Raw genomic sequence first — 26868 nt, 5'->3', positions numbered from 1 at the left:
CCGCCGGTTTAACCGACCGGATACCCCTGCAAATCAACTTCGGGAAACTACGGCATTGAACGGACCGACGGTTTTCCCGTAATTTCGGATTCGTTGAAGAGCACCCAGAACCCTGCCAACAGCGAATTATTAATTAACGCTGGTTTGATATTTCTTTTTTGTGTTTCGGCGGAGATAGTTTGGCAATTAGGTGTGTTTGAAATTAATATTTCACTGCTGTTTCTAGAAAATGTTTATTTCACATAAAAATCCGCAGTGGTAATAACAAAAATTTCTGTCACATCTGCACGGATGTTGAAACACTTGCAATTAAAAAAAAAAAATAGATGAATATTTCGAAAGCACATCGTTTCATAAAGATAAAGGTAGAATAATAAATTGAATACGTTCTAGCGTATCCAAAGTGAATGCACGAACTACGACAGAAATTAGGCAACAGTCTATAACGGTTGAATTGGAAGCAATTTGTACGGCTCTGTTTAACATGCGCACATAGTTAATGTGTCTTAGACCGTCCCATATGGAACACTAAATTCCCACGTGGAACGTTTAAGAATCGTTTGGATCCCTTATACCCCGCGAAGGATTCCGTGCAGTTGGGGAACATCATTTTGAATTAAATAGCTGCTTGAACCCCGAGACACCATTGTCGATTTGAAACTCCACCGTGCAACTGGCTCCGCAAATATAACTCCATTATTACACGACATTTGGCAAAGCCAGGGCTGCCCGGATAGTTCTCGAAAATGTTCACGGATTCGTCGTATCAACCGAGATTTTCCCGTCGTTCGAAGTGAAAAATCGCTTTGTACCCTCGGCCAAACTACTTTCCACTTCTGTCCCGCCATTAAACCCTCTAGTCACGGAAATCTTTCGCTCTTCGGGATATCTCGTTGCAGACATCCAGAATGTCAATACATCCCATCCTCTTCGACAGAACGGTGGAAGTCTTGTCCACGATACGACACTGTATACGGGAAGACGAAAGGCAAAGGGTTGCATATTGATATTCCCATAAGCAAGTCGTGTACAGGGTGGTCCATCCAAGTGGCCACCTAAACATCTCTTTCAATTGTGACGACTAGACAAGAAACAGGTTCTGCATAAAAATTTCTTTCCTTCTCTGATCTTTTAACCGGCGCAGCTCAATTTTTTTTATACCGAGTCGTCAAAGTTTCATTGATAAGTATTTGCAGGTTTATTTATCTACGATCATTTGATGCGTTTATGACACAAATGAGTAGATGCAATTTAAAGGCAGATTAACAGAGTTAACCCTTGATTTATTGAATTTCTTAAAAGTTTTTTCAAATTTGTGCTAACTTTTTTAAATACTTAATTTAGGTGCAAAGTAAACACCCTATAGTACAGTTTTCATTATAAGTCATCATCAAGGTCATTGATTACATGGATAATAATTTGGGACTTCGAAGTCCCAACCATGAAACGGTATATAATTTTATAATATATGTTCATGAAGTTCATAACATATAAAATTTTACATTGTATGTAATTAATAATAATAACTAAAAATTATAACTTACCAAAATGCAAAACAAAGAAGTATTTTATGTATGCAAACACATGGACAATTTGTTATGGAATTAATTACTAATTAAGATGAACAACTTCCATAAAATGGCGATACAAATTTATTTTTATGTAATTGCAATTATATAAAAAATACTGCGATGCTCTCTCCTCGATTTACAATATTGTACTGTGTCGTCCATCTGTGGATGTATTTGCCACGAAACAGTATTATCAACCAGGCACGTGCGCAACTTGATGGCGTCTCATTCAATAAGGCGGCTCATTTATTTTGAGTTGACTATGCCACAATGAGAGTAGCCTTTCTTTTATGCTGATTGTTTAGGTTTAGAAGAGCTATTTAAATACCATATTATCTCGTGCGGTCAAATTGACCGACCGCGGTGGGCAGGACAGGCTACAAATATTTCTTGGAAGAAAAAATAAAACGAGAAATAAATATTGAAAAATACATTGTATACTTGCTTTAAGAAAAGTCGTAAAGATAAATAGCGATGTGATCATGTTGTATGTACGAAATTGCACGCAGAAGTTTGAAAAGGTCAATTTGATCGGTCGTGGTAGGTTTAGTGTTAAATTAATACAGTATCATGGGACTTACAAGTCCCGTCAGTGAATAAAAGGTTAAAGAACATTAATGTAATGCAAATAAACATTAACCTAATGTAAATGATTGATTTTTATGATATTCTATGTATATTTCCAGAAATCAGAACAGTATTGCGACAGAAGATATTGAAAAGTTTGTGACGAAATGTAGCCAATATAGTAGGAGAATATGGATGATTTCAATTGACCAGTAATTACAAAGTTCTACGAAATTATTTGATTTATTGGTAATATTAATGCGGAGCTCGTAATGGATTTTCCTGGTACCCACCGAATGACAAGCACCGAAGGCACTAATTTCGATAACAGTTCCAAATATTCGGTGTCCTATCCTATTCAGTAATGTATAGCTCTTGTGGTGCAGCATTGTACGTGGTCAGATCTGAAATTGCGCACTAGCGACCGCATTTTCCGACGTATTGCGGAATCACTATCGTCTATTCTCTGAAAACAATACGTTTTCAATATCTACGTAAACACCCGCAGCCGCTGTCTTCCCCTATTCCGTATCCATTCGAAAACAAGCCACTTCATCTCCGCCTTCATTACTTTACCTCAGTATGTTCCATGATTTACTTTTTGAGCCTTCACAGTTCCCGAGGACGTATGAAATTATTCGCTTCGCGATACGAATCACTGCAATAATTGCGCTGATTGATTTCATGCCATATTCGTACATGAAGATTCAATAATAGCATCAGTTTCGTGAAAAGCTGAGAGGGGCAATTCTAACGTCCATCTAAGAATATCTGAAACGCATTTAAAAGTATCTATATCGCTACGCCAATCGGCAATATGTTAATATTTGACAAACCCTCGGATTTAGAATTAGATCAAAATGAAAGATTCGAATATTTTCAATGTACAATTACTGAGACTGTAACGATGCACCCATGAAAAATTATTCAACTAATTTATTTCTTTGGTTATAAGCTATACAATGCTACGGACAGATACATTCTTGTAATTTTTATAAAGTAATGTAGAATAGCGATTTTCGGTGCTCGGTAAACCTAGTGTTGAACGGGTGATCATAATTTCGGTCTAAACGAAGGGTCCGAAATCACAGATTTTTCCGCAAAGGGTTTCCACGGCACGCAGCGAACGCGAAAAATCATGGTCCACGTCGGTCGCACGTGCGCGGCGGCGGCTCGTTCTTGAATCAGCAATAATTTATCTGGAGTGGTGTATGTCTATATACATGTACGTACGTATATGTATATCGCATTCACGATGCGCGGAGTGAATTCCACCTGCTCGATTGTACGTATCTACGATATCTCTGGCACTGTTCACGCCCGGAGGGCTTCAAAACCACTTAATCTTCGTCGAATGGAAAGGGACACGCGGGGGTGTGGGTTACCCGCTGGATAGAGGCCCGGTGTCCCGTTTCGGATTGCATACTAGCAAATCACACTTTCCGCCAGCAGTTACCGATATATTGTCCGACGTTCTGGAAACGATCTCTCAATACCTAATTACTGGAAAGTCATGCAAGCCCCATCCGGCCAAACCTGATTTAAGCGTGAATACGGCCGTGGCCGCAACGGCCCGAAACACGGGTAACCCCCCCCCCCCACCACGCCTTTTGGTTTCGACTCTGGCCTGGCCGCATTCCGTCGGAAACGGGTAATTCAAGTGTTGCCAGACATTAGCGTCCTCGTGCGACTAAACGCTATTTACATTTCGGCACGTGTACCGAGCCGTTTGATGAGCGAAAATTTCGCCAACTCCCGCTATCTGGCTGTCGAGTTACCGAAACTGTAAACACGACGCCGCGCGGACAGCTTGCGAACAAAATAGAGGAAGCTCGCTGCCGTGTTTTCTCCTAACGATCATGCACGGCGGGTTGGGACGACGATTCCGCGCTCTAAACGAACCTATTACGAAATACGTATTGAGAACGGTCGAAAAGTCCGCGCACGCTCTAAGCACTGTACGCCACTATAGTGGCTTCCGTGGAAAGCATCGGATCGACCGGTAACGCCACTATAGCGGCTTTTGTGCCATCCGCGGCCAGGCGCGCCGTACCTGGGTGATAGAGATGCGGACAAGCGCTGTATGACCCCTTATCCCTCATTTTCAACTTTCTCTCACGTGTCAAGACATTGACCCGCCCCAAGATAAGTGGACAACCCGGTATGTTTACTGAATTTCTAAAAATGATTCTATGGAGATCGGACGAATAAGTTTCCTATCGCAACGAAAATGGCAATAATCCATCGCTCTCGAACGATTGTATCGCTGCGAGTATACAGGGTGTCCGACAATCAGCGCGACGAACAGAGCAAACCTTACGTCCAACTCCCCTCTACTCACCGTCCTGGCAACCCAGCGTCAGAAACCAATCGCAAATCTCCCACTTTATCCTCTCTTCAAAGAAGAAAAAAAAAATAAGAGAGAGAGAGAGAACGCTTTCTCGTCCACGTGTAAAACTAGGTTGTAACGGAAAGGGGTTCTAATATTAGCCAGGAAAAAATTGAATTTTCGTTGACCACGCGGAGGCTCGAACTGGAGAGAGCCGGTATACTGTACACCGGCGCTGTTGAACGGCCAGCGAACAAGGTAGAACGAGGCACAGCCTCTCCGACAGATTTGGGTGACCGCATATCGATTAGCAAGGCAATCGTAACGCTATAAAAGTTCAGACATCGGTGTAACACAGGGGTCGGTGTTCATTATGTATCCGCAAACAGGACGGCGACCGAAAAAGAGGCAGACCGCGAGTGGGGGTAGACGAGGCCCAACACGGGCCGAAACGAGGGAGGGCCAGGAATAGAATTTAATCTGCTTTGGCTTGAATTTCAAAATACGCGTCCGTTAATGCATATTGCCTTTGGCCTGGTTCCAAGTTTCCTATGCAGTCGAACCCTCCCCCTCCCCCTCCCCCTGCCACCAGCACTCGTACTCTCCTCCCTTTCGTCCTCTTCAACCCCTACGTCCCCATATGCATCCACACCCCTACCACCTGGTACTCCACTCTACTTTCTGTACTACTGCGCCACCAAAACGATCCCCTCCCCACCCACCTCGATTTCCGTCCCTCAACTTCCCGGTCGCGAATGTAAACTCATTTTGTCATGCATTAAGCGGCGGATCCTTCCGCTACCAAATCCCCCTCCGGTCCAAGACACCCGGGCTGCTCCAAACGATATTTATGCCATATTAATCGAATATCTCCTTTATATGCGCCTGCACACGATACGTCCCGCCTCGGAGAAGAGTGTTTGTGACGGTGACCTACTATCGAGTCACTGACATGCGGCCACGACCGCCCCCGGAAGTCGGTCGTGCGAAATGAAATCCTGGCCCGTAGACACACGCCTGTTCACGGTTAGCTACCCCCCTAACCTACTCGTCCTCCTAACCGTCCCCCCTCCCGCCCCTCTGGACCATGCGGTTCTGATGAGATTTAGCTTATCTTTTCGCGAATGGAAATTATGCGACGTTGTGTTAGGGCCTGCGGATCCGAGGACGTGTATTGGCCTGCTGCGGAGGTTCTTGCGGGATTCTCTTTATGAAACTGGGATGCTGGGTCGTGTACGGGTCGCCTTGAAGGGTCATCGTGTACGCGTCCGGTAGTGATGCACGTCGGGTTGCGTTTGAGAACTTTTGGGTGGCGGATTTACATAAACAATGAATTCGCAAAGGGTATGCACAGTGAGGGGCAAAATTGAACGAATGAAACCGTGTTTTCAGAAAATATTTATGCGAATGAACGAACGAACGGATGAATTGTTTATTCTGAAAAGCTGTTGGTACTGTAACGCAGCTGTAAATGTTACATGCACGTGTTGCAACATTTCGCAACGACGAGTCGTAGGAAGCGATCGAAAATTCGATTGTTGGCGATCGAACTGTCGTATCAGGACAAGCGAAACAACCCTAATGTGTTTAGGGTCGTTTGTTCCGGCCGGAAAACGGCCGACAACGGTCTCATCGGGGAGCATTTTCATCCAGAAAATGCTAGTGATTGCGTTTTTGCACCCCATGCATTCTGTATGGCTGCTGCCCGAGATTCGACAGGCCAAATTTCCGGCTGCCTAATTCTGCAAGCCCCGCTATATCGTTCCATTATTTCCGATACGGAACGTTCCCGAAAATGAAAGAACTATGAAACTCCGCACATCACGACTCGCCGCGTATTAACGATAAATGTTTTTACAGTTGAATTGCAACGAAACGTGGAACATTAATTTGCCGCGCCGAATGTCGTTCTGCGACAAATTTTTTTCATAAAATTTCGCTCCACCCTTCATTACAGAAGCTCGGCCGTGGATATTTTAATTGGTACACTCGACAATGGACAGCGCGTCTGCGTTTTCTGCCCTCAACGTTTATCATAATGCCTTTTTAATAGCATTGTGTTGTAGCCGTATTGTTTGAAAACTGCCGGCCGCCGCGCCGCGCCGCACTTTTTCCAACGTTTCGCCGTAGCAAGATGGCGAACTCGGTTGCGTTTTGTTTCATTTAATACCGACGCGGCCGAGCTTATATTCATGAAATGTAATTAACATACGTGTTGTCTACCATTTAATATTCGACCAAGACGTAACCTACAAATAATTTAATATTTCATTAATCGAGGTTCGCAGATTATTGGAGGTTCACCGATTAATGGAGGATTACAGATTAATCTCTTGTATTTTATTTTATTCCGTTACAGAATTTTTTCGAAATTTCATCATGCGAGCAATTGTCCAAAATCAATATATCCGGAGGTTCGCTGATTCTTTTCCACTCGGCGTATTCGGATTTACCGACGTAACTGGTGAGTTAATTAACGAATCCAGTGGTATGCTTTCGACTGCATCGTACCGAGCTTTCGACTGTCTGCGAACGGTTAAAACTGGAGCGAAAGTCGTTTAATCGGAGTGGCCGGGTCACCAATTAAGAGTATCAACAACATGATTTATTGATAAAGACGGCTTCATCTGGCACGTATCACTCGGCTGAATTATTTCGTAGGTGTTGCGTCGCTTTTAAGCTTCTTCGACGAATCAATTTGTTACCAACTTTAACTTTCCGTCGACGGATACTGAAAGCTCTTCACTCAAAAATACATAAGCTCATGACATCAGAAACAACGTATACACGTCGATTTCTTCCTTTAAAATTGATTCACTGCTTGAACCATGTTATTTCTGTACGCCCGAATTCGCATAAAAATCGATTTTTTCACGAGCTTGAAACAGATTAAACTTTGTGTTATATGAAACAAATTTTAGGGATTAATTTGCACAACCTGCACTAAATAGTAAATAAAGTCACGTAAAAAGAACATGATTACTCACGAAAATGAGAAAAGGATATAATAAGTATTATTATATACAGTATACAGTAATCGACGATTTTCTCATCATTTCATTGTACTATTTCCTTTTCGTAAATATTGTGTTACAATAAATTTGGGTAGTTTAGTATAAGTCACAACGAAGCTCGTGAGATTTAAAAATTATGGTTAAAGATACCAAAAATTGAATGCAACAACGAAGAAACTTGAGAATTATTTAGTGTGTGAGAAATCGTTCTATTTTTATTCTTAGAAAATTGATAGAAAGTTCTATCGTTTCTGACCTCGTAAATTCAAATGCTCTCACTTGTGTCGGAACACTCTTAATCATTTTGTTTCGCAATACATAGAAAAGAGCTTTTAATTCAGGTTAGAAGTGATTCGATTCTGCATTGCATGAAGCAGTTAGCTTTCCGAGGGTTTAAGGATGTTATGAATTTAAAGTGTTTCACTTTTTCAGAACATATTGAATGATCAGCGAAGTTTCAAGCCTTCCTTAACACTAAACCTACCACGACCGGTCAAATTGTCCTTTTCAAACTTCTGCGTACAATTTTGTATATACAGTCAGCCCCACAAGTATCCGTACGCTCTTAAAAATCGCATAACTTTGTCAATATTGGACTATACTACTTGAATCTTTTTGAGAAGTTAAAACAATTGGATCACTACATAAAGTGAAAAAAATATACAAGAAGTGTCGGTAGATTTAGTCTTAAGTATAAAATAAGAAGTTTCATTTGAATTTTTGCGATGGTCCAATCGAACTAAGAATGTGCCATTTGATGGGCAATCATTTACCATTTTTAGTGGCAATTTTCCTTAAAGTTAAATTATTATAACTTCCGATTGAAAAACTTCGAAAGCTTTAATAACTTAGTCGTCGATGCAAGAAGAAAAAGAATTAACTTGGTGTACATTCGTAACGCGAAAAGTATGATTCTGAGTAAGCAGAATGTGCTGAGAAATTGGTTGTTAGATAGTAACATCGATTAACAATGAATAATTCCCAGCTGTATTATACGCAATTCGAGGTTGTAATATAATATTTTAAAATATAATTTAGTTTATCAAAAAGGTATTAACCGCTTGCGCAGAAGTGACGTGTCGTGTGTTAACTGTCTCGAATGTGGACACAACCGGCACATCGTTTGATCTCACCCTTCAAAAGTTTGAACGAGTTTTTTGTGTGCCACCGTCAATCAATTGTCGGGCCGAATGGTCCATCTTCTGCGCCTCTCCTTTTTTTTTTTAAATCGCACAGACCAAATTTAGTTCACTATAAAATTATAAAATAATTCATAGATATTGTTTTCAATTAATAAGGAGTCCAAATCTTGAAGAGCACAATGGCAAGTGCTCCAAGTTATTTGTTATAACTAAACCGCGGATTTCACGCGTTTATAACAAAACGGAGTAGGTGCAATTTATAAATAAATCAATTATGAGTAAAAGAGAAGTTTACGAATCAAACTAAACATTTATTTTTTGTAGAGATGATCTTGAATGATTTTAAATTCTACGATATTTGCTGTATTTAATTAGGGGATTCAATAAACTGAAATGATAAATTGTAACATCGCTACAAATTTATTAATCGTACACTAAAAGATTAACGTGACACTTTAAAATTATGCGCAGATAATTCAGGTCTGCGGGGAATATATGATTTCCGAGATATTATTAAATTTACTATATTACGTTAATTTTACCCACTCAGCTTTATCACGGTAAAAAGCATAATGGCTGCAGTTCAGTTTGACAATAGGAATCTATGACACGGTAATCGTCTCTCGGTTACGTTTGTCTGAAACGTGCGGATGTTAATTTGCGACGGAGATGCGGGACGCAATATGACGGAACAATTTGCTTCATCTTTGATTCCCAGCGGAGGCTTTCACGGCGTAAGTACAGATTCCAGGCATTCGCAGGAATACGAACGTTCAGGGATAATTGAATACGAAGCAGAAACGACGCTGCGACTTTTTGAATTCACGCGGGACCTGCGAGATCTTGACAGGACGACTCGATGAAATATATTTTAACGAAGCAAGTGGATCGATTGTTTAGGCTCTCCTAATCGAATTTTAAATTCGTCAGTTTTGACAGATTGATTAAGTGTTATTAATCGTTTCAGTTTACGTTACCGCGCTATCGAAAAACTCTTGTCGGATGATCGAGCGCGGATTTAATGCAATTTGTAACAAAAATAAGTGGGCGAGATATCGAACAGTGAAAAAATTAATCGAATTTATTATATTTAAGCGATTAGCTTCTTAAACGTAATGTCTACGATTTTGAAACTCGGAATTTTTAACTTAATAATTATCCTCGACAAGAATTCTCGATAGCAGCACAGTTTTACATTACAGTACTGCACCCTTAAGTGTTCACTGGACAAGCAGTACGAAGACAAAAATCGTAATTTTGCAAATTGCAGAAAATAAACCGCTGGAGATTTATACCTCGGGGAGTAATGGAGCAGAGAGGAAAGAAGCCGGTCAGGAGAAGAAAAGGCCTAGTTCCCGGTGCCAAGATCGAAGCCAGTAATTAACGGGCGGGAAATTTATGAAAATCGCGTTTTGGCATCCATAATTTCGTACGCGCTCCAGATACAAGGGGCAACGTCGTAACAGTAAATTCCCGTTTGTTTGCGACGTCACGTAGTCACAGTATAAGGTCACCGACAACCGGAATTTCGCCTGGTCTGAAATTAAACGCAGAATGTTAGAAAGAGAGGGAGGGGGGAGGGGAAGAAGTCGGACCACGTTACGAGAATTGATCGAGACCTCCCCACTCTCTCGCCGAAAATTATCGTAATCGTAAAAGCTTTTACTGCCGCTTGAATTCTTAAACGTCAGCGGTCATAAATAACGTATCGAACAGATTGCCGACTGCGATTTATCCGCTCAAGCCACCGATGTAGCAGATTCTGGAACCGCAGACGATAACATACGCTCGCACGTGCGGCACGTACCGTCGAACTCACGAAAATACGATCAAAATTTGGTCACGTTGCGCGGGCCGAATGATGACAATTCTATTTTCGTTCCGCCGATGAATTCGGCCGCAGTTTAAGAGAAAATATACTTTCGGCAAATTGAATTACAGCGAACGATGCGCCGCGGTAATTCGATTTCTACGATTAATTCTTTCTGCCGGATGAAACTTCGAAAAATTCAGTAATTTACTTCCAGCGTAATTCCCAGCCGTTCTATCGGATTTTTCTGAATTTTTGAACGTTGGTACGTTCCAATTTATAACATAGCATTTCTAATTCATTAGACAAAAATGAGAACATAAATTGCAATACAGTAAAAACAATTAAAGAGATTAAAAATCCTGGTTTATTATTTTCAGCACGCTAAAATTATTTTAAAACGAAATATAATATCTACGTGTAGCTCCTGTATCTTGCAATGAATGCAAACAGTTTTAATTTTGCATAAAAATTCGCAGTCTACCGATTACCATTACCATTACTAGATTGCGGAAGTTTTATGAGTTCCTTAAACAAATATTGTCTTGTAAAAATGGCAACCCTAAATTTATTAATATTGTCCGTAATTTTCAATATAATAAATGCTTGTACAAGGATTCCACTATTTTCCATAAATGAATTTTTATAGTTTGAATAATTGTATAATATAAAACCGGTTATTTTGACCGTGGTAGGTTTAATATTAAAGAATTTAACGAACACATTCCCAACATGTTTGCATATTGCCGGGTTTTTGCAATTCGAAAATGCTTGTAAGAAATTTCTTGCATTACGATGTCGCATGGAGTATCGCACATTTATGTCAGCGATATTCAGAGTTATAGACGCTGTTAGTCGAGGGCTTACGCAGTATATTAATAAAACTGCAAACGACAAGTTAACGTGCTGTCGTCACGTAGGAGCTGTTCAGAGTTTACGCGACGCCGCAGTTCAACGAAACAAGAATCCATTGGAAATCGTGTCGCCGATTTTCGAAAAGAGTATCGCTCGTTCCTCGTTGGCCTATCTTGTTTCCGGGGAAATTACTTTAGCGCGTGCAGGGAACCGGGGGAAGCATCGCCTCGTGACCCTAATGACATACATATCGCCGTAATTGACCGCCATGCGTGCGCAGCTCTAATGTAATTAATTTCTCCGTTAAAAATTCAGACCACAATGCGTTATGTTCATCGCTTTCTGCAGGCCGAGGCGGTCCGCGTAATTAAAAACAATGGCGCGCGTTTTATTTTGTGTCTCATAAAGAAATAGAAAATAAAGCTGAAGCCCGAAAAATTGCCTGTTTGAAATTTTATCATTTTATCTCGGATACGCAGGGACCTTCTCGGCCGTATAAATTTTTCACTTTATATCCCGGAAGTGATACACAGATTTTTACTTTAGCATACCGAAAATAGTGAAAAACATTTATTTGAACCACTGTTTTCTTTTACTCAACGTACTGAATAAACTGTACTGTAGCTCATTCTTTTAGGCGACGCTTTGAAGAATTTATTTAATATTTTGTATTAAAAAACAAATAACAATACCTGAAAACTGAAAACAGTTCCTACTAAAATGACCTGAAATTCCGTACACGGTTTATGTTGACGCGTCAACGAACTTTGATCTCTGACATCTAGGAAACTAATTGTCCACTGAACTTGAAAATTTATATCGGCTCGTGTCGTGATATTAGCTATCGTTTAGCAGAAAAAGAAGTTCCGAAATCGAGGGACCCAAACGGGGCGAATTTTTGGGTCGCTCCTTCACCGGTCATTAAACGTCTGTCCGATTTGATCTCGTCCGATTCTTGGCAGTGGTTTCTCCAAGGGGTGCCATAGCGACCGTCGGGAAGCAGAAAAAGCCGGTCGGTGGACGATGCGCAAAAATTGGTCCGAACGTGCGGCACGATTCCCGGGTAGAGCTTTGGCCGTTCCTTCCTTTTCTTGTGATGCGCCTTAAACGGAACTTTTAATTCGACAAATACGACGCCGGCCTGGAAACCGATACATTACCTACTTAAAAACAATAGGGGCCGCAAGCGTTTTCCGACAATATATTTCCGACCAGGAGATAGGGGGGGATACTTTTCCTGATTCCCTTTAAATGGTGGCGGTGGCTTTGTTTTTAATGCGACTGACCCACTTGGCCTGGCGTCCCACTTTTAGCATCACGTACCGGCTACCAGGAATGTCTGATAGTTTAGAATCTAGATCACACTTAACGGATTGACTGTCTCAATAAACTTTTTCTCCCGTTGCATCTTGCGATAGCGCGGCGTGGACCACCTGCGAGGAGAAAAGAAGCGCAAGGAAAGTGGAGATACCGGTCTTGTTCTTTTACCTACTTCCTTCTTTTCCTCGCGAAAATGTCCCTCCGACCACGCAGAAAGCAGTAATGGAGGGCTGTTTAAGGTTTGAATTACTGTATTCGCAGAAATTCCACGCGACCCCTTCAGGAAAAAGTATTCCGATAAGAACCATACACTGATTTTTCGTTAGCTATCTGTTAATGATCTAATGCAGAGCCATAGGCCGCACACTGTTCCTTTCCCCTGTTCTCAGTGCTTACCAGCGTCCCCCACCATTCGACTGGTATCCTATGAAAGAAATAGCGTGGGGCCCGCGGGACCCAGTTCCTCGGCTCTGGCGATAAAGTCAAGCTAGGAGCAGTGTCGCTAGATGAGGGGAGGGAGGACTAATTGAGGGGAAAACGTTACCCTCTCTCTGCCAGTAGAGGAGTACACACGACAAAGACGAAACGCGTCACGTGACCGGGCTGCGGCGGAAGCGTGGGGGGAATAGCGCGATAGGAGGGGGAGTTAGAGTGGGGACTTGATCTGGCGACACTGATGGTGTTCAAGAGTGGGAGAGCCGGAAAACTAATGGTGGGGGACGAGGAAGAAGTTGCCCGGCTCTGGTCTGATGCACGAGCCCGACTTCCTTATCTTAAATGGTTCTACTGTTGCCAGAGGCTCGTAGTAATGTCCCCTGCAGGGGTCGAAATAATTATAGTGACGGACCGAAGTATTGGCACACCCTTTAAACAGGAATAGTTTTTTAAATACGTGTTTAATGTTGCGCGAATTTTGTGCTTTACACACAGGTGTTATTTACTTCATTCACATAAGCCATCAGTGTTAATATTATTAATTACTTGATAATGAACGCTATGATCTATAGTTTATTCTAGTATTAATACATTGATATTGATTCTGGTTGATATACCCACCAACCAGAAGATATTTAATAAACTGCAATTTAACAACATTAATAATGAATCCGAGCTATGAATTATTCGTTGAATGTGTTCGTTCGGTTCTCATTTTTTTTTTGTATACGGGGTGTGACCGGACAGGTGGTACAACCGGGCAGAGGATGATTCTACATATAAAACTAATTGTAAGTCGAAAAAAAGGAATAACAGTTTTTCGAGAAAATCGAGTTTAAAGATCCTGTCGGTTTCGCGTGCTGTAGTATTATTATCCTAATATATGCAGGAAGTAGAATTGGTTGGCCATGGTCAGACGCGTCAGACGATTCTTAACTAATAACATGCGTATTTGCTGCATTTTCAGAATCGGTTTTCTCGAAAACGAGACGTCGAACGAAAAATTGGTATTCGTTTTTTCCGATTTATTTTTACATGTAGAATCATCCTCTGCCCGTTTGTACCACCCGTCCGGTCACACCCTGTATATGGTCGAATATAAGCTGAGCAATTTATGTGGGTGCATTATAGTGATCGCGTGCATTGATTTTGTTACAATGATTTCACAAAGCCTTTTAAATTAATGTTCACAGCGGGTGATTCATAAATACGCGGCAATGCTTCATTCAGTAGGATTGATGAAAATACCCATAATGCATAGGGAAGGGCTGGAGCGTGCAAGAGAGCCTTATCTATAGACACCATTGAGCCATGGTGCGCAGCTTTGTATGTTCACATAATATGTTCTCTGGCATATAGAAATATTGCGCAGTCCGGCATTTACTCATATAATATTTTTGCAGCGCTTTTACTAACGCTTAATCGCTCATTCGTTAAACTTTCCATTCACATGGTTGTTCGATCAGTGAGCTCCAAAAAATCAAATATTAATATAATATTCAATTTTATTTAGTAATATCCTTTTCCGTTCAGTATCTCCTTCAAGTGTAAATCATCTCTATTCTAAACATTTCCAATTAATTTTTTAATTACTAAACCAAGTAATTTTTTAATCTTAGAAAGTTGGATTTTTACCAAAAGGAGAAACTGGGATCTTTATAACACGTGTTGAAATAATTTTATTAACGGAATTTTCTATTATTATTCCTTCTTCTGTTCAACCCATCGCATAAAATTTTAACAGCAGTAAACCACAGTAAATGAGATTCAAGCTGCATGGAATTAAAATCATTATATAGTTTAAAGAGCGTTGATTATTCTGATAAGAGGTTATCCGCGCTAGAAATAGCATTCACATTTGATGAGCGGCGGTAAAGAGAAAAGTCTTTACCGTTTGAACAATCACGGTGTCACTGTGTGTCGACCTAGACGGTCCTGAAGTGCTTAATCGTAAATATTATTCGAGTTATGCTGCCGAGGTGAGCAGGGGAGAATCTCGTTGTTCATATAGATTCATAACACGATGCTACGGGATAGCCTCCATTTTGAAGTGTGGGTTGCCATAGAGCGTTAGCCCGTACGTGATCGTGTTGCTGTCGCCATGCTATTTATTCTAACAAACTTTGCAACCGGTTACCCGGCGAAAGTTTCGTAGGCAGTTCGATCGACGCGATACACAATTACTGGCTGTTATGTACACCACATTGAATGACCTCAAACGATACAGAACGCAGAAGATTGGAAACTTTCGAGGCGGAACTTCGAATCATGATGGCCGTGCGACATTAATTCTGAATTTGTTTTTCAATTTTGTTTGCATCAACTACCATTTTAAGTGTTTCATTTAAAATTTACAGTAAAACACACTTCCCCCATTCGTGTTAATTTTAAACAATTTCTTTAGTAATCATATTCACAACAACTGGGTACGTGTATGTTGCTTACCTAAGTGAAAAAAGAATTAATATCATAAAATGTAATGCATATTTAACTTGGCAATTTAGAAATGTCGAATCAAAATTACGGGTTCTAGATTTTTTAATTTACGATTATAAGGTATGTTTAATATATCTTTATTTAATATAAGATATATTTAATATTAAAAAATATTTTTAAGAACCGTGTTAGGGTTTCTAAGACCTATGTTTTGAACATATATCGAGTAAACACAGTCTTCATTCGATACAAGACGATGGCTCCGGACTGCTTTCGACGTATTGCAGACGAGGTCTTATATCGAAAGAAAACTGTATCTATTCATATCGATATCGGTAATAATCCGTCTCGGTGTGACTTCATTGGTCTGATATCGGTATAAAAATCAAACTGTCTCACCGATTCGGGTATTTCACGAAATATCAGGGATATTCGAACAGTTTTCGTTCACTTGGGTAGTTTTCGTTTCTGATAGGAATTGAACAGCGTTCCTTGCGAGATCGGCGTGTATCTTGTCGACGGCGGCGTCGCAGCTCGTGAATTAAAACAGAATAAACGAGCACATCCACTCGTTCGTTCGAGAGAGCCGGTGAAAAGTGGAGCACGCGAGAAACGCGGCGTGACAAGGCGACAAAGCGGCTAATTGATCGATCCTCGACGCGATTCAGCCGCGTTGTACACCATCTTTGCGAGACGACCCCGACGACAATCTACGCGCAGGCACAGAGATTAATATTGGCCCCTGCGTTTGAGGGCAATTGTGCAACGGAAGTTGGTCAGCGCCAAATCGCTTTGAATGCACCTAGAGCCAACGCCCTGCCACCCCCTCCCCCCAATATATCGTAGATATCGAATGTAAAATTAATTATTCGACGGCGAAACGATCTCCGTGAGAAACACGCTGTTCGAGAATAAACCTGCTCGCTCGATCTTGTAAATCCGCGGGCAGAGCAAAGCCGCCGAACTTCCCATCTGCAAATAACCGTGATTTTCTTTCGTCTACCGCTTGCCAATACATTAGAAAGTTGCGACGTAGACGTTATCAATTATTGAATCAAGTGGAAATTTCGTTGAGGACCAACAGTATTCAAAATTGAAAAGTAGTGTTAATTCGTGCTACATTAAAGAATGTGTTCACAAAAATTAGATATACAAATGTTTTGCACACGCATAGATAATATGCGACTATGTTGTTTTCGATTAGTCAGATGTTACAAGGTCAATTTACACGTTGACCTTCCCTTGGCGGTCCGTGCCGGTCCGCACAGTACAAGTGTGAACGGTTCCATTTAAAACGCATGGTTCAATGTTTTGTTGTGCCGGTGGTGGTACGTACGGCCGGTCCGTGCCGTATAGTGTAAATTGACCTTGAAGCGTATAGCCGTATTAACTTAAACGGGGACCGTAAAATAACTTTTCCACGAGAGCCATGAGTGTCTCGTATCGTCTTCATCACAGCTGTCTTTTCATCACCAGTTCAAATGGTTGAACGTAAGACAATCTTCTCGGTTATATCACTGTTCCACATACACCTTGTACAGGTTTTTAATGAGCACGCTATACACCTCTTTTCTATTTTCGCGTTCACACTTAATCCCTCTCATTAAATTGATGTTGTACTTATCTCTCCAGTAAATCGAGTAAATTGCTTTATACTGCGCAACAAGAACTCGTAAAAATATTAACTTGGCCGTTCATCTCTTAAAACGGCACGGTTAAACCCCTTCAGACTCGATGTGAATTGTAATGCGCATTACTCTTACTTCCTTTTAATTTGTATTATCTGCAATTATCCAGGCTTTGTCTGCGTTACAGCGTACATTAGCGGAATCGCGCGATAATTCGGTTTTTTCACGAAAAGCGTTCTTTTTAATTTCAAAGTAATAGAAATACAACAACTATACTTTTATTTGTCTTATTATTTATCTTAGCATGTTGCAATTGCAATGTTCAACCCTCCGCATGCTGTAGCGGAGTCATTCGTGACCCGTCGCGGTGGGGATAAGCTAGAGCGACATAAGATATAATTCTGAGCAAAGTCAAGCCGGATAGGTACCCACGTCCGAAATACGACGAAAACTGGTCCCGAGCCATCGTCTTATATCGGAATAAAACTGTAGAAATATCGGTGTGAGTCAGCAATGACTCCGGCACAGGCATAGAACTCGCAGGAGTCCGAGGATTAAGGTTTGAGAATTTTTTTATTTAAACAAATGATTATTTATGAAAAAACATTTAGCACATAAGTTGTGCCATACTTTTATCTATAAAATACAAAACTTTCGTTAAAAAATGTTCGACAGAAGTGGGGTGGCAACCACGTTTGTGAGACGGTTATTACATACTATGTAATTTGTGAAAACAACGCTGTTCGATAATCGCGGTTTTGCGAATGATTTTTTAGTGGCATTGTTAACTTCGCAATTTAGAGTCGCATTGGTGTCACCAAAAAATGAGAGCAACGAATTAGCGAGAACGATAGAGACGAAAGGGAATTGCACGTCAACGAAATGATCGAATTAACTGTTTGCTGCGAGTGTTGCATTTGTGGAAGCGCAATGCTGGATTTCGCAAAAGCGAGAGACATTAAATTTAAGAATCGCAAAGATTTCATTGCCACTCTTTTCGAATAATTACTTTTCGAAAAAGGCACCGCGTTTAGTAAAATACTGTGAAAACGATTCTCCAAGCAACTGATTCAACTGCTTGATTGTTTAAATAAGTTACTGTATATTAGAATATACTGAAACTCTGTAAACATAAGCATCCTTTTAATATGTAGAAAATTTTATTTGAAAGATTAGAAATTGCATGGATAAATGTAGCATGATTATTGATTAACTGGAGATTTGTAAACTGTACGAACTTACTGTGGAAGATGGAATTTGTATTCGGAAACTTCGAAGCCGAACGTTTTGCCAAATCAAATGCCATTGAAGTGGAATAAAATTTCTTTCTTGTCTTCTGTTGAATAAATTCTATAAAATGTGCTTCTCGGGGGAAGCGTAATAACAGTTGGTGCCATGGAAGGTAGTATATTTCACGAGAAGAATAGTATTCCGCTGACTATACTGTAAACTTGAGGAACAAGGATTCGGCGTCGCAAAACGACACTTCGATTTATAGTCGGTATCAGCGTTCCGGATGGAATAGTTTTTCCACGTAGAGCTCTTTCAACTTTCGCGAACCCGAACGAGCATCCACCGAGACGAAAATTTGTAACACTTTGATTTCCATTTGAATCGCTGGCAACGAAATTTAAATATTATGTCTCGAGACTTTCTTTTCTGCTCAGGAAAAGGGGGGGGGGAGGGGACAAAGTTGTTTAAAGAAAACTCGGGAGTTTGAGAACAACTCGGAGCATTCGTGTTCAAGCACAAACGATCCGACGGCGGAGTAAAATTTTTATGTTAACCATTACCATTAATCCGGTCGATCGACGAACCAGTCGGCCTACTAAGGATCACAGGCTTTATACTGTTATTGTCCATCTTCCAAAATAAACTATTCACAAAGTGTTCTTGGTGTCAGATTCAGATGCAAACATGGCCAAGCTTGAATCGAGCCACGCCTTCTACGGAAGTATAATTCCCATTATAAAACCGAGCTAACCAGAGACAAAGCTTGTTTTGTATTCTCGGGGAAATTCCATCGCGAAATTAATATGCACTGGACACGATGGCATGCTCAAACGAAAGATGAAAGCCCAATCGCGGACACGACTTACAATTTCCCTGGAAAATGCTAGACGTCATATATCGTACTAAATTACAGTCGTAATGCTGGCTTAAATATGCAAATATCAAGGAAACCAGTTCGTTGTTATTATTATTTTCATTTTAAGAATTATTATTTATTTTTATGTTTCTACAGTTTTAGTAAACGCTTCAACGATCTAAAATCTCAGAATGTCGCCTGTGAAATTTAAGATTCTACCACTGCCGAAAGGGATTAATAACAAATTAGACTTGAACGTACAAATGTAAAGAACCTCCCTTTGTTATTATTGTTAGTGTCGGTTTTAAGAATTACTTTTGATCATTATGTTTAAAGAATTTATAGTAAATATATGCTTCGAACTTTTACGATTTAAAATCTCAGAAGTTTGTCTTAATATTACTGTTTCTAATATCATTACCAAATATACTTATGACGAAAGTGTTCTAATATTTTCATTAGTGGCAAAACTGAATACCATTCTTTGAGGAAATCGATCATCACAGCTGAGTCTGGAATGATATGGACATTGAAAAAAATGTTTTAATATTTTAGAGGGCATAGTATTATTTTTATTGAAGGAATAATAATCCCGTCTCGTTTCGTGAATATTCTCCCGATTCACGGTTAACTCGTACATTTCATTTGTTTATCCGGTTTTAATATGTGCACGAGCAATTCCCTCGGCGATCAAGTTAACGATTTTATCGGACACTTTCTGCCAGGGATAGCATAATGCTAATGAACATAATTAACAGCTATTTATTTACAATGAAAATTGGCTGTTCCCGAAGAGACTTTATAACGCTTTAAGAGCATGTAAGCTTCACAGGGGCGGGAGGGTAGGGTGGAATTTTAATATCCTTTTAGCTAGTGTCGAACGTAATAAAAATGAAGCGGATTGTTCCATGAATATTAAACGGGCGAACGCAGCGTTGAATTACCTGTTATACATGAGAACGTCAGGTTTCCAAAGTCTGCTTGGCGGGATCCTAAGGTCTCTCACACCTCCGTACTCCGACGTGTTCCATCTCATGTTCACATCATTCCATTCCTGCAAGTGAACAAAATTTTTTAAAAATATTTTCCTAATTCGTAATACCATTAACTAGACTGCAGATCTTAAAAAAATCATTTTACACGCAGAGAAACCGATCAGAGTATTGTTCTTTTGTTAGATGTATGAAATTATTAAAAATAAATTTAAATCATCCTTAAATATTCATTATCGTATTGATTTTTTTATTATTTTGTATGTAATGCCCAGTTAATATTCTGTAGATTTATTGAGCGTATAAAATCTGCAGTCTATCTATATATGATAAATAGTGTCATATTATAGAAAATGTTACAATAGTATGAGTTATTTATTCAAACTTTGATTTACTTCAAAATACTCTGAAATATTTTATTGTGCATTATAATGTATATTTGATTTTTCTACTCGTTGCGAAATATTTTCAATCAAAAAGTTGTTCATTATCACAAGTCACGAATAATCTGTTGTTTTATTAAACTGGTACTTATATGGTACATATGAACACATTTTATCTGTCACTGAAATTTCTTCAATTGAAATTGCAACGTTAATAAAGTGTTTTCCAATTAAAAATCAAACGATGTGAAATGGTCGGCTTTTGATACTGTATTTCTGAGGCGTCACTAGTCTGGAACAGTATTATCATAAGACGGCATATTGTACGTATCTTTGCGAATTCTGTCACCCTATTTTCCGTAAGTTACTCAACTCCCATATATCCCCTTGGGCATTGCCTGTGGCGCCACGACACGTTTATTTCTTCTATTTGTATGCGGGTGTTTACCAGAACAGGAATTTTAACAGAATTTGTAAATTTATTTCAAAGGTTAATATAAATACAGGCTTGTATCTAAAACAATTTACTAACTTGTTGCTGTGATTATAATTAGTTTACTTATCCGAGTGTTAATTTATCCATTAAATAATAAATTCTCTTCACTATTTCCGGTTTCCTAGTGTGAGAAATAACAAAACAATACATAACATATATAACTCCAACAATTTTTAAACGATCTACTAATGTTGTCAAAGTATATGAGCTATATAAAGAATTCATTATGTGACATTTAGGGCCATTATCACGATAAAAAAAAACCAAAAAGTGACAAAGAGAAAAATTGCCCAATGAACAAAATTGTTTTTGTACAAACATGAAAAGTTTTTAAATAGCAGATGTTCCCCTGTCAGCATCTTGAGATTCGCATCTCACAGTAACCATCGGTTTTCAAGAAATGGAAGTCTAGTAGTTACCGGCGCTCGCTAAAACGTGTGAAGTAATAAATTGGCTCGAGGAACTCCAATTCCGCAACTACTTTGTTGACAGCTGAAATACCGGCTTGCCCAAGACAATCCTAAAATTCTAGTGGAACAGCGAACAAGAAGAATGGAATCCTACTACTGTTTCTCGGTGAACGGTGAATATGAAACGTCTTCGCCTGACAAGGGAGAAAAAAAGGGATGGAACATTCGGGGCGCGTTCGGTGCTGTCAATTGAAGAAGAGCGAAACAGGTCCGATTTGGTAGTTGCCAATTTCGTGGCATCGCGAGTACGTTAAATAGTTTGGTCTCCGTGCTCTTTCGCCGTGAAGGATGCGCTGTCGATTCCAGGGTGCTAATACCTTCCAGCAGAGTTTTCGAGGAAATTTTCCAGACTTTCGTCCACAGTTTGCACGACTTTGCCAGAAATACGAGGCGATTTGGAAAGTTCCGAAGTTTTGGCAGGGCTCTTCACTTCGGTATTTCGGTCCCTTCCTGCTTAAGACAAGAACCGATGTGGACAGAACGCCGATAAGGTAGCAACACACCCTTTCACATACCTTGCGCGATCGATCTAGACATAAACAAGTGCTTTTCTAAGTAAAAAGTTTGATACTCCCGCGAGACGAGTTTGTGATCAACCCAGTTTCGAACATTTTTCAACATTTAATGGAACAAGAGTAAATAAATAGTTACATAAAATAGTAATATATTTTTTAAATTAACGATGTTACCTTTGGATTGAGAATATGTCGTTTATATTTCTCCGGATTTTCTTCTCAGAACATTTTTCTTCACGGAGAGATATTAACCGAGCTTAATGTAGAGACAGTAAAAGGGGAGTTCCGAAGAAGTGTAGAAATGATTGCGGACTTTTAGAAGTAACTTGATCCAGTTGGAGATAGCGTGTCACGGACTGATGTAGAAAATTACTTTAATGGAAACTTCTGTGTACCAATAAGCACTATGGAACTCTTGCTAATCCTGACGACAAAGTATATCTTATCCTCGCGAAGAAAATAATACGAAGAGCTAATTGTATTTATAACGAAAATTGCATAAAATCCTTACTGACTTAACTTGCGGTCAAAATGTGAAAATTCTGAACAGAGTCTAATAAATATGTATGTTATTAATTTCCTTTGAACGTTTTGAAATAAAATTCATTTTTGTAGTAGTTGATATACAGTCATTTCTCTATACATGTTGCCAAGGCCAATTGTCCCCACTACCGCGAGGTATACCCCGCGAGGGGCTTCGAAGCTAGAGTGGACTCGGACGCCGTGGACTGTAAACATAACACGGCTCGGGTATGTCTCCTGGACGATACACGACGCAGACAAGACCCGTGTTGTTGACAAATATCGAGAATTCACTGTATATCCTTTGGAGATAACATAGTCATACAATAAATATAAACTATCTTTTTTTTCTATGAAATTCTGAACGATGAAGAATTTCTAATCATAATAATTATAAAATAAACAGTAGTGCATGGGGTTAATTGATGTATGGAAGCAGAAAAATTGCAAAAATTATGGAAATTGAATTTCACCGATTGCAAATTAATCCGGAGGATCATTGCGAACGCCTAATGAGAAATTTGAGTTTCTTTTGCGAAGGGGTGGATTTCGGTGACCCCGAACGGGCCATCAATTGGACAACAGGGGAGTGAGAACGAAGAGTTGTTGGCTTTTTTCTATTTTTTTTTCTCTCTGACCTTTTTCTCTCCGAGGAAAGTGACGAGAAGAGCGTCGTATTGACGGGCTTCCCACGTTAACCGCAGCCTGACACTCGTAGAATACTTCTCCGCAGAGTTGCCCGATCCGTTTTCGTGTTGGCTGTTAGATTCACACCCATTAGTCTCTGACTCCCGATTGATTAGCCACTGATGGAGTACACGAGCAGATAATTAATAATAGCCACTGTGCTTGATGGTTTACGCGGCACGCATAGACCGTTTATTATATATCCATTTGCACGCAGGCGTGTGGAAAGCCGGCATACAGGATCGTCGCTCCCCTCATTATGAGATTAGTTCATGACTAACGAACGCGGCTTTGAAATAAATGGCATATTCAAGCGATTTCGTCTTCCGGTTTAATTCGGGTCCTATGAAAAGTCTACAAGGCACCGCCTCAATTTGCGATAGCTATTTAACCGCCAACCATTCACGCTAGGTGATACGTTAATTTTAATAGGACGTCACAGAGCCGAGAGAACAGCTTGTTGGCCCCAACCCTGTTCTCAATTATGTCTCTTATTTCTATCCTCGGTTCCTTACCCACGTCAAAACTACTCGGAGACATCTGCTAGTTATAAACAGTTTTGACAATTTTGGGAACAAATTAAATTTAATTTTCACAAATTGGCAAAGAAGTGAAATCGAAAATAGGGGTTGTTACCCCTCATCATTCTCCTTCACGTCTCTCAATTTGTCGCCTTTCGGCATTCTTCAGTTTCAACAAATTGACAAAAAGGTAAAATCGAAAATAAGGGTTGTTACCCGCATCATTCTCTTTTACATTGTTTCATTTGTTCATCAATCCATATTATCTTTTACAATTTTTAAGGTAACTCAGAAATGCGATAAATAATATATTTTGTCGAAACATAGAACTTATTTGTATTATTTTCACTGTGATTGGATAATCAAGACATTTGACTAGAAGAATAACATTTAAGTGACACTGTGCATTTTGAAGCAACGAAAACAATTTCCCAGATACTTGTGGATGTTTCGTAAAAAATTCTATACACGAAGAGCTCCAGAGCTCGAGCGTTGGGACTTTAAAAATGGCCGGGCTCTCTTCCACGAAAGGAGCGCTGTCAGCAGGAGCACCGTTTCCCTCTGAAACACTTTTTGTTTCTCGTTGACACAACTTCCTGTTCCCGAGACGCGTCGTTGTCCAGACGGTAGCATAATTTTTAGATAGTACTGCGCTGCTTCCTTACTGGGTCAATCGGACTTTTCGCTTGCAACCTTAGCTGGGTTGATCCTGAGACTCTCGACACCTGTGTGGGGGGTCAGTGACGGACTTGTCGCGTACAGACACACGAATCAGCATTTTTCTTCTAACAATATGAACAACGTACACTCTTCCACGGGGAAACTGGGTCGCAGCGATTCCGGGATTCCCCGGATGGCGGTCAAAATTTTCTATAGGGTGATTCAACCTGCTTCGCTGTTCATCGAAGACGTAGGGCTTCGTGTCGTTTATGCAGGACCCCGTAACGTCGAGGATAATGTAAACTCGTTATGAAACTCACTGTCGAAAAATTCCGGGCAAAGTTTTCTCCACGTTGGAAAATGAAGTTGTACAAAGTGTGCTTTTACATAGATTTTAATTAATCACATATTTAACCCTTTTAGCACAATTTCATATTTTAGACCAGAATTTCAAAACTATTTTTCAGCGCAATTGTTATCTCTTCTTTCCTGAATAATTATAAATTAATTTAGATGCCAGGTGTAAAAATATAACCACGCAATGACTTTTATTAAACACCGCGGAAAATCGTGAGCACTGGCCTAAGGGTTAATTTCACGTCGTCCGTGAGGTATGATTGACTACAAAACCGATAGAAATTGTGACGTTTACGTGAGATTGAAAAATTCGATTCGCGGGACATTGTTTTTTGTAAATAATTTATGGAAAGGGTTTCCTTTCGCGAATCTTAGCAGCGCAGCTCTCACGGGTAATATTGCTTCCTTTTGGGAAGGATCCTCCACTTACCGTATACATTACAAAGGATTGATCTCTTTATCCACGAAAAAACTGAGGAAGCTTGTGCTCCTTTGGGAGGGAGACAAATGCTCGCAATCTTGTCGTACGCTTTACGTACAACGAAAACGAATTTTCTAGGAATGCGGGGATGGAAACACGGTCGCGGAAAAGGCAAAAGTCATGGAACGAAAACTGACGGCGAGACAGATTCTGCTGAAATGCTCCCTGACCCCCAGACTCGCTCGACGTTAACTGAAAAATACAGGAATTCCCGGAAGACGGTGTCTTTCCACGTTTCTAGCGAGCTCATCAATTCTTTATACACTTAATTCTGTATTCTTATATACACATCCTTACTAACAACAATTAATCGTCCGAAAATATACTCTCGACGTAAATTAACTATTTATCCAGAAACATTTCATTTCGATTGAAATCTTTGCTAATTCTGTTACAAAGTGTTACACTGTAGATCTACACTGACCGCTGCAGTCTTTACTCGATTTCTGTCCAAAACACAGGTCCAGCCGGGGACATATATCGGCCAGGAGATACTGTTCTTTGATCCACGCCTAACATAGAAAAGCACAGCGAAGTTCTAGAAGCTCTAGAAGTCTCGGTTAATGGCCCCTCACGGGGTATACCCCGCGGCAGTGGGGATAGTTCTGGGACTATTATCGGCTAGGCATTTCGGACATATATAGAGTAAACACTGTACACGTATTGGAAAAAGTTGTTGAAAATCACGTCTTCAACAACATATGTTAAGGTCAAGGTCATTGGAGCTGGGTCCGCTAAATGTAATATTTATCAATGGACATACGTGAATCATGAGATTATTTAGAACCATATCAATGAATCTTTACAAATAACGCGAACAGTCTAATGACCCGTACGATCGAATTCAGTTAAGCCGTAAAATGAATTTCCTACTATGGCTGCCCTCGGAATTGTGATTTTGTACGAATGATTTTAATCATGTGTTTTCCTGTAACAATGCGAGATTGCTCTATCTCCGAATGTACAACTATTCCCGTGAAATATTGCATAATTGTGATCTCTATTATAGAGGCAGCTGTGATTGCGGTCTCGGTTTCTTCGGAACGGAAAGTAATTCGCAACCACAAGGGGTTAATATGTGTCGTGTGACGCACTCTTGTTGCAACCAAGCCGCCATAAAGCAACATTATATGGTCCCACGTTCCACTGACACCTGGTGATAATTCCAACCGTAAATTTTACGATAAGAAAAGGGACCAAGATTCGAAACGTACGTGCCACGAATTAAGGTCAATTTACAGTATACGCCACGGACCGGCACGTACTGTCAACGGAACGAACCGGTACGACAGTTTATGCTTTATGTCTACACTGCTCTGGCGACATACCGCCATCTGTTGACGTCAAATAGTCAAAATGAGCGGATCGGACGGCGACGAGGAAACTACCTCTTTTGTTCTCACTCTGCCAAAGCAGCGCAGTATCGACATACACCGGCACAAACCGAACCGGCAAAAACATTCTTCGGCATAATGTTGCTCGTGCCTGTCCGTGCCGGTCCGCACCGGTCCGTGCAGTATAGTGTGAACGGTCCATTTAAAACGCATGTTTCAATGTTTTGTCGTGCCAGTCCGTGCCGTATATTGTC

General features: G+C 40.2%; 2 protein-coding genes across 3 annotated transcripts in view; both read right to left on the bottom strand.

Moving 5' to 3' along the window:
- LOC143354838 (uncharacterized) overlaps positions 1-26868 on the bottom strand; it is a 453699-nt gene that overhangs the window by 40289 nt on the left and 386542 nt on the right. The gene's annotated exons all lie outside the window — the stretch shown is intronic.
- The window catches only part of Nachra7 (nicotinic acetylcholine receptor alpha7 subunit), a 311133-nt gene that overhangs the window by 31845 nt on the left and 252420 nt on the right, over positions 1-26868 (bottom strand). For both annotated transcript variants that reach the window (XM_076788934.1, XM_076788942.1), the window contains exon 4: positions 20141-20250. In XM_076788934.1, coding sequence (XP_076645049.1) covers positions 20141-20250 — 110 coding nt within the window. The remainder of the gene's footprint in view (positions 1-20140; positions 20251-26868) is intronic.

This window comes from Halictus rubicundus, chromosome 1 (genome assembly GCF_050948215.1).
Source record: "Halictus rubicundus isolate RS-2024b chromosome 1, iyHalRubi1_principal, whole genome shotgun sequence".
Lineage (NCBI taxonomy): Eukaryota > Metazoa > Arthropoda > Insecta > Hymenoptera > Halictidae > Halictus > Halictus rubicundus.
The sequence above is the reverse complement of the archived record's forward strand: the minus strand, read 5'-3'. Positions and strand labels throughout refer to the sequence as shown.